We start from the raw sequence: 7,935 nt of genomic DNA on the forward strand, positions 1-7,935 counted from the left end.
GTTGAACCTCAAGCCACCACGCAAACGCAACGAGAACTGGGAGAGGGCAGTGGTAGAAGGTGAAGTATGGGTGTAAGATGGAAGAGTAGGGTCTCTTTTTTAGGTGAGGCTAGCGCTGATGATGGTGCCGGCGGCAACTGTGCCGCCGCTCTCAAACTGAAGTGTGATGGGCCGCCCCACAGGAACGTGCAGTGTGGAGAGCGCCCGAGGAAGCCGCAGCTGCAGTCGCAGTCTCATGCGGACCTGGCCCTCGATGGGGTCACCCAGCTTCAGTGGCGGAGGCTCCTGCCAGCTTCCGCTGCCAACACGAACCGCTAGCACCTTGCCAAACCTTCGGAGTTCCCGCCCCGCCAGTTAGTGCTCCGCCAGGTGATGTGAGAAAACGAGCGCGATGGTGGTGAACAGCACGTACGTGCAGTCAGACCAGACGCCATCGCAGTGGAGAAGCAGGCTCATGCCCAGCTTGAACCCATTGTGTCGCAGCGTAATAGCCTCAATCCTGATCTCGTCCACTTCCTTGGGCTGGGCAATGGGGAAGAAGGGTGGGCATGAGAAGAAAGTTATGCTGGCGTAGCACGCGGGGTTGGCGGGGGGGGGGAAGACACGCGCATACCGTATGCGCGCTCAGCGCAATCGGCGAGGCACCTCTGGACTGCGAGGCTGGCTCTCCGGTCTTGGCTGATGAGAACGATATCAGCACGATGTCCCCAGGAAGCGCGCGAGGCCTGTATAGTCCACACGACCACGGCTAAGCGAACAGTGCGAACGGAGCCAAGCTCGTAAGAAGAGTGATTGTAAGAAGAGAGAGTTGACCTCTCCTGCGATGCGCTGTCCACAATCCCGGTGACGGTGACCACACGAGGCTGCGTGTTGGGTCGGCGCTCGACCAAGTGCAGATTGTGTCCCTTTTTGACCACACCCGCTCGTACAAAGCCGACGACTGAGTGGCCTGATATAGTGCAGGGGTGAGCAACGTAACTGACAGTAGTTCTTTCGTGTGTGTGGGTGGGTGGGCGAGAAGAGACCGTCTTTGCCCGGAACCAAGACGGAGACGGAGCACGGCTCGAAGATCTTCGCCTCGAGTTGACGGCCGCAGGGCAGGTCGCCAGTCTGTTCGATGGCTTCCAGCAGCGTGGGGCCGGAATACCACGCTAACACGATGGTAGAAAGGTAGCACATCAACAATCGCAATGAGCCCAGATGACTGCACTGTGCTCGAAAAGAAAGATGAGATGTACGGAAGCGAAAGGATCGGGTGGTGACGTTGTCCCCATCTACAGCGGAGATGGCCAGCACCAGGAGGTCGCCGTCAAATTGCAATCGCTGTGCCAACCTGCAGCCGTTTCAAGGAGAAGGTCAGGCCACGAGAGAGAATGTGAGGAGGAATAGTGGTGGTATAGTGTACGTAGCCATTTCGGCGGTGATTTCGTTCCATCGCGATATTGGCGTGGTCTCACATTTGTTGACGGCCACGATCACGCGGCGCACGCCAGCTTCGACCGCTAACTTTAGATCGGAACGTGTCTGACCATCGCGACTCAGCCCTGCCTGACCACAGTCCCATGCGACGTTGGCGATGTGAGGGCCAACGCGTCAAGGTGCGGTAGGACAGACTCAGGAATGTACCTCGAATTCGCCAGGAAGAGCGCTTACGACCAGAACGACACAGTTGGACACCGCCAGCATCTAGGTTGGCAATGGCAATGTGGTGAGCCACCCCCATCTCATACTATGTGCTGGCGACCGGGTTAAGGGGCTGAGGGGTGCGCACCCAAGCAATCTCGGTCGAAGTCGTGCGAAAGCTCGAAGGGCAAAAGATCGAGAGATGGCTCCGCGAGGCCTCGAGCTGCACCAGGTACCGCACGACTTCAGGGGAGAAATAAGTACAAAGGCGGGTGTGCATGAGCGAATCAGAGTCTCATCAACGCGTGAGGGCGGGTTGCGGCTAGAAAGAACGCACTTGTACTGGAGTCGGGACCACCAACATGTTCCTGGAATGCGTGGGGCGCGTCTTGGCTCAACATAGCGATGTAAGCACCGCATTGCCTGCCGTAAGCCACGCACTTTTTTCTGGTGCTGGCCACCACTGGGCCAGGTGGACCGCACACGCACGCAATGGGTCAGTCTGAATGGGACACCTGTAGCAAACTTTGAGTGGTCACATACCGCCTCGCGAGACAGCGCCGAGCTGAATCATGAGTTGCCCAAGTAGAGTAGACTTGCCGCAGTCTATGTGCCCCACAATGGCAAGCCGCAGGTGCGGCCTTGGAGGTGCCAGTGCGCCCGCAAACCACCTGCGCTTCCAGTACTCGGCCACATCATGGTCCTGTGCCTCTCCCTCCTTGGTCGGCTAGACAGGACGCGTAAAGATAAAAGAAAAATTAGATATTATTTTAGAATATTTTAAAAATATACTATGTGTTGTATAAATATATTTTAAATAAATAAATATACATAGTTTTAGATTTCTGTTTGGGTGGAAGTGCCTCAGCGGGAGGGGCGTAGCGTTGGTGCTGCTTCTGGCGAAGGCAGAGAGTGCGCCACAGGGAGGCATCGGTGGCCAGGAGACTGGCGGCCTGGCACGTCATGCCGAACCGCACCACGTCGCTGCCTGCGGCACACGCAAGAACGTGCAGCCACACCTTGGTTGCCATAAAGAAAACGAAGAGCTGAGCATCTCCTAGACGCGTCCGAGCCGCGCATGAAGAGGGGACCAAGCACCTCTGGTGGCAACTCCATCACGCACCTGCGGCTTGAAGAAAATAATCAAAGCCGTTTTGTTTCCGTTTTGTGCTGTTCTGCGCTTTTTCGTGTAATCTCTCTCGCCTACGATTAATCTGCGAGATGGAAGGAAAGGCACAGCGGGGACGCGGTAGGGGTGGTGGCCAAAGAGGGGAAAGAGGAGGAGAGGCCAAAACGAAGAAGACAGCGTCAAAGGAGGTGCAGCCCCGGAGGACTCGAGCCGAGGATGGAGAAACATTTGTGCCTCCGATTTCGTGCAATTTCCTCACCGCAGGCCCGCCGCCCATCCGCACTGCCAAGCGAAAGCCAGATGCCGCTGCCGCTTCAGGTACTACTGTCCTTATGATATCGTGATTAGGAATCTGCGCTTGCATCTCCGCTATTGACATTGGTGTGGGTCACCAGCACCAGGACCCAAGAAAGGGGGAAGTGGGCCTCCTCCCGCCAAGAAGGCGAAGGTAGGGACACAGGGACAAGCACAAGCTGGTTCTAACCAGGCTAAGGGGCCGACTGAAGCTGGAGCGGCACCACCACAAAAGAAGGTCTTCCTCTACGGTAACTATGACCGCTATTACAGCTACAGGTAAGGCTACTACTCCCTCCAAGGCAGAAGAGAGCCAACAGGGCCGATATATCACGCGTGTCGCTTGTGTGGCTCGCCATTCGTGCTGTTGATTCACACTGCCACCCCCGATATCGATGCAGGAACAAAGGAAATGTCTTCAACGATGCCCGTCTCGATTGCTTCAAGAAGGAGTGGTTTGAGGGCAAGCGTGTGCTCGACATCGGCTGCAACATGGGCATTGTGACGAAGCTCGTCGGTAAGTTGTTCGCCCACTCGCAATCGTCGTGCATTGCTCACAACCCTAAACATTGGCACATCGGCGTAGCCAGGAATTTTGCACCGAAGTACATCTTGGGCGTTGATGTGGACGAGGACCTGATCCAGCGAGCGCAGCAGGGCCTCGAGAGGGACCAGCGAAGGAAAGACAAATATGAGGAGAAGCGCAAGGCCAACCGGATCAAGTTCGACGACGACGGTCGGCCCGAGGAGCAGAGCAGCAAAGACGAGGCACCCAAGAAGGAAGAAGCGATGGACGAGGAGAAGGACCAAGCGGACAACCAGCCAGAGAAATCCAGCAAGTACCCATACAACATCGCCTACCAAACGGAGAACGTCATCGAAGACGATGGTCAGCATGACCAGAAGTACGACGTGATCCTGTGGTACGTTGTCCGCCTCGCCACTCAGTGCTCCCGCCACTCGTTCATAGAACCCGGCTGAGCATATGTATGGTCTGTCTCTCAGCTTGAGCGTCACCAAGTGGATCCACCTCAACTGGGGCGATGAGGGCATTAAAACGCTCTTCCGGAAGATACACGATCTGCTGAACGAAGGTGCGCAGGAGCCTCAGTTATCTATTCACATCGCACCATTCGTGTGCCTTCTGCTGTTCGTCAATCTAGAAACATGTATCTTGGGCCTAACCGAGGGAGCTTTCTACACTGTTATAGGCGGCGTGCTGATCCTCGAGCCGCAAGAATGGAAGAGCTACATGAAGAAGGCGAAACTCACGCCGGCGCATAAGGTGAACAGACGCGCCGTCCAGCTGCGCCCGGAGCAGTTCCGCACCTACCTCATGGAGGAGCTGGGATTCAAGCACTGCGAGGTGCTCAGAAGCGGAACGCCGAAGGAGAAGAAGCAGCGAGGCCAGAAGAGCGAAAAGGGCGAGAAGGATCAGCCGTCTGCCAAGACAAAAGAGATGGAGACAGAGAAGGAGGAGGAAGGAGGAGGCAAGAAGGAGGAGAAGAAGTCGGATGGTTTCGATCGTGGCATGTTCCTATACCGCAAGTGAAGGTAAGGTACTCCGCCTCTAACAAGTGGCTGGATTTGATCTCATCGCCTCAACACATCCGACACGTGTCCAGGCGCGCAGGAGGAAGGAAACGTAGGCTTTCGGTCAGCCCCAAGGTGGTGCAATGCTACCCACGTCAGACGCTTGACCATAAAATGTACCTCGCCATCAACGTGTTGTACATTACACCATGTTGTCGTTTGGCCTTGTTGGAGTGGACACTCTGGTATCTGGCACCCGCGGTTGCGAACATGTGCTCGGGCGAGGAAGATGGGACCTACCGCGAGATGGGACAGACAGCCACGCTCCTTCCCCAGGTGCACGCTGATTGGCCTTTGTTTTATTTTCTTGACTGGTCTTACCAAAATAGGTTTATGAGCTCGGCGATAAACGCGCAAATTCCGTGAGTGGCGGTAAGGCTGCGCCCGTTGCCTACAGACACGGAGCAAACAGGCGGACTCGGGCCGTGTTCAAGGAGCCTACCGCGCCAAAGGCATTCCCGCCACTCAAGCGCAGCCTCCTACTTCCGGCAGGGATCAGATAATCGCAGTTGCGCTCGCCATCCAAAGTCATCTACCAGCGCCCGCACCGACAACAACACCCCACAGCACAGGACCCACAGCACCCAGACACCACACCACACCAAGATGGCCAACAAGAAGCTCGAGAGGTTCTACGGCTTCTTCTACGGCTGGCTGGTGGCCTTCACCGCCGCTATGGGCGGTTTCCTCTTCGGCTACGAGATAGGCATCATCAAGTAAGTGCGCCGTTTCTCCTTCTGTTCAACTGTTGAGTTGTCCATGTGGATACCAGCTCACTCCCCTGTGCAGTCAGGTGTTCACGATGCACCCCTTCAAGACCACCTTCGACATCGAGACCTACGACCCCAACACCGACACGTACACCAAGACAGGCGACGCCGATGACATCACAGGATGGGTAGGTGTCACCTCCCTACCCAATATGTCCAGTCAGCTTCGGTTGGGCTGACATTTCTGTTTTAACCGTGTGTCGACAAAAAAAACAGGTTACCTTCACGTTCCTCATCGGCGCTGCTGTGGGAGCGCTGGTGGTCTACTACCCGTGTAACATGCTCGGCCGCAAGTGGACCATCATGCTCGGGGGTGTCGCCTTCATGGTCGGCGTGGCGATGGAGACTGTGGCGGGCAACATCGCCACCCTCTACCTGGGCCGAGTCGTCGCCGGCGTGGGCGTGGGCTTTATGTCCTGCTGCGTGCCGCTGTACATCGCCGAGACTGCCAAGACGAGCATTCGCGGAAGGCTCATCGCCGTATACCAGTTCATGATTACGATCGGCATCTTCGTCGCCACGTGCGTGAACTCCCTCATCATCAAGTTCTACGGCGACTCCGCAGGGGACAGCGAGTGGCGCCTCGCGTTCGGCCTCCAGTTTGTGCCCTGCGCGCTCATGTTGGCTTCGCTCCTCGCCCTACCCTTCTCTCCTCGGTGGCTGGCCTACGTGGGCCGCGACAAGGAAGCCCTGGCCGTCGTGTCCAAGCTGCGCGGGAAGCCCGACACATCCGAGGCTGTGCTGGCCGAGTACGAGGAGATCATCACGGCCGTGGACGAGGAGAAGGCCATCGGCGAGGGCTCCTGGCTCGAACTCTTTATCGACCCTGCCGTGCGCTACCGCACCTTCCTCGCCATCTCGCTGCAGTTCCTGCAACAGTGGACCGGCATCAACATCATCCTTTACTTCGGGTCCGATCTCTATGCCGCGCTCGGCTTCTCGGAGGACATGGCCAACATCGGCTTCCCGCTCATCAACAGCGCCGTCAACATGCTCGCCACGCTGCCCGGCATGTGGCTCATCGAGGTCATCGGCCGTAAGCTCCTCATGACAGTGGGCGGCGTCGGCATGGCCATCTCTCTGGCGCTTGTGTGCGTCTTCGGCGAGGTCGGGTCGAGCCAGGACACCCTCGACCGGCTGGGCATCGGTGCCATCACCTTCATCCTCGTCTTCACCATCTTCTTCGCCGCCACCTGGGGTCCGGTCGTATGGGTCTATCAGTCCGAGATCTTTCCCCTCCGCCACCGGGCCAAGGGCAACTCCGCCGGCACCGTCTCTAACTGGACCTGGGTACGGCCATCCTCCGCACTACCCTCATGCTGATGACCGCCGCCGCTAAGTTTAACTTTTTGGCCGCCCAATGACAGAACGCCGTCATCTCCAAGGTGGCTCCCCTCATCCTGGCAGACATCAACTACTACACCTACCTCATCTTTGCTGGCGCGTGCCTCTTCATGGCCATCTTCGCCCTCATCCTCTGCCCCGAGACCAAGGGCCTCACGCTGGAGCAGGTGGAGGCCGTCTTCGGTCAGTCGCCCGCCGCCGGCCGCGCCAACAAGAGCTCCGCTGCAGCGGAAGTCGAACTAGGCGAGTTGGCCGGCGAGAGCGCCCTGTCAGCTCCTCCGTCGCAGCGGGAGGAGACAGACACCTCCGCCGAACAGTGACCACAGAAAAGGAGAAAAGGGGAAAAGAAAATGACAAGAGCCTGTATTTTATATTGTCGACAATGTACCAAATCGCTGTACAAATTGAAATCCATCTGCTCAGTGCTAGAGCCACGCATGGACGATCAGAGCCGCGAACCCGTGGTACCAAGAAAGCGTGCCAGGACGGCGGCAGCATCTGCAATTGATGCCCCAGCGCCTGAGCGAAAGAGATCCTTGTTCGCTGCTCGTAATTTGGTAGATGCACGCATGATGGAGGAAGAAAGAGAGGAGGCGCAAGAGAGAGAACAAACAGCGGGGCCTGCTGCACGCCAGGAGCCTCCGGGCAAGAGGCGGCGAAAGAGTGAGCCGGCATTGCTGGAGAAGGAAGATGGGGTGCTGTGGATCGCTCGGCGTGGCACAGAGGGCAACAGTGCACCCAAGATGGAGGCGGTGCACCTGGGACCCAATTGCTCCTTCAAGCATCTACTGCAGGCGGTGGCCACCGCGCGCGAGACTCAGGGCGTTGCAGTACCATCTGCCTCTTTTTGCTGATTTGCGATAAATGTCAATCCTCACTGGCACCCTACCGCTCCAACAGAAGGACAGCACGTTGGTCGATACATCGGGAGCGTTGCTTACAGAAGAATGGTGGGATCGGGCGGCACCGCGTCTTGCTATTCTGCGCGAGAAAGGAGGTTCGTGTGTGCTTAGAACTTCTCATGGTGCTAGCTATGGACTGACCAGTCTCTTTTTCCTTCGTTCGTTCTCTCTCTTGGTGCAGCACCCATCGACATCAAGAGTAAAGCGAACATAACGCCTGTGCCCAACATCATCAGTTCGTTCATTGTGGACATTCAGCCGCTCGTGTGCCTGACGGAAA

General features: G+C 57.1%; 4 protein-coding genes across 4 annotated transcripts; 3 read left to right on the top strand and 1 right to left on the bottom strand.

Annotated features, from left to right (window-relative positions):
* Positions 1 to 99: 99 nt before the first annotated feature.
* Positions 100 to 2,197, bottom strand: ACA1_176160 (elongation factor1 alpha, putative; the record flags this gene model as incomplete). Its single annotated transcript, XM_004356785.1, has 9 exons — positions 100 to 298; positions 413 to 522; positions 614 to 725; positions 814 to 949; positions 1,026 to 1,151; positions 1,239 to 1,333; positions 1,406 to 1,544; positions 1,772 to 1,846; positions 2,167 to 2,197. The coding sequence occupies 9 exons, from the start codon at positions 2,195 to 2,197 to the stop codon at positions 100 to 102; spliced, it is 1,023 nt and encodes a 340-aa protein (XP_004356838.1).
* Positions 2,198 to 2,844: 647 nt separating this feature from the next.
* ACA1_176170 (Bicoidinteracting protein 3 (Bin3)) lies at positions 2,845 to 4,598 on the top strand (the record flags this gene model as incomplete). The annotated part of the gene is made up of 6 exons (XM_004356786.1): positions 2,845 to 3,070; positions 3,148 to 3,325; positions 3,448 to 3,563; positions 3,633 to 3,969; positions 4,052 to 4,140; positions 4,258 to 4,598. The coding sequence occupies 6 exons, from the start codon at positions 2,845 to 2,847 to the stop codon at positions 4,596 to 4,598; spliced, it is 1,287 nt and encodes a 428-aa protein (XP_004356839.1).
* Positions 4,599 to 5,245: 647 nt separating this feature from the next.
* On the top strand, positions 5,246 to 7,073 carry ACA1_176180 (transporter, major facilitator superfamily superfamily protein; the record flags this gene model as incomplete). The annotated part of the gene is made up of 4 exons (XM_004356787.1): positions 5,246 to 5,355; positions 5,429 to 5,537; positions 5,626 to 6,699; positions 6,777 to 7,073. 4 exons carry the CDS (start codon positions 5,246 to 5,248, stop codon positions 7,071 to 7,073), a joined length of 1,590 nt encoding a protein of 529 aa, XP_004356840.1.
* Positions 7,074 to 7,496: 423 nt separating this feature from the next.
* Positions 7,497 to 7,919, top strand: ACA1_176190 (uncharacterized protein; the record flags this gene model as incomplete). Its single annotated transcript, XM_004356788.1, has 3 exons — positions 7,497 to 7,583; positions 7,654 to 7,750; positions 7,837 to 7,919. Coding segments are annotated over 3 exons (267 nt in total), but the record flags the coding sequence as incomplete, so codon positions are not given.
* Between the last annotated feature and the right edge of the window lie 16 nt (positions 7,920 to 7,935).

This window comes from Acanthamoeba castellanii, assembly GCF_000313135.1.
Source record: "Acanthamoeba castellanii str. Neff unplaced genomic scaffold scf7180000084741, whole genome shotgun sequence".
Classification (NCBI taxonomy): domain Eukaryota; phylum Discosea; order Longamoebia; family Acanthamoebidae; genus Acanthamoeba; species Acanthamoeba castellanii.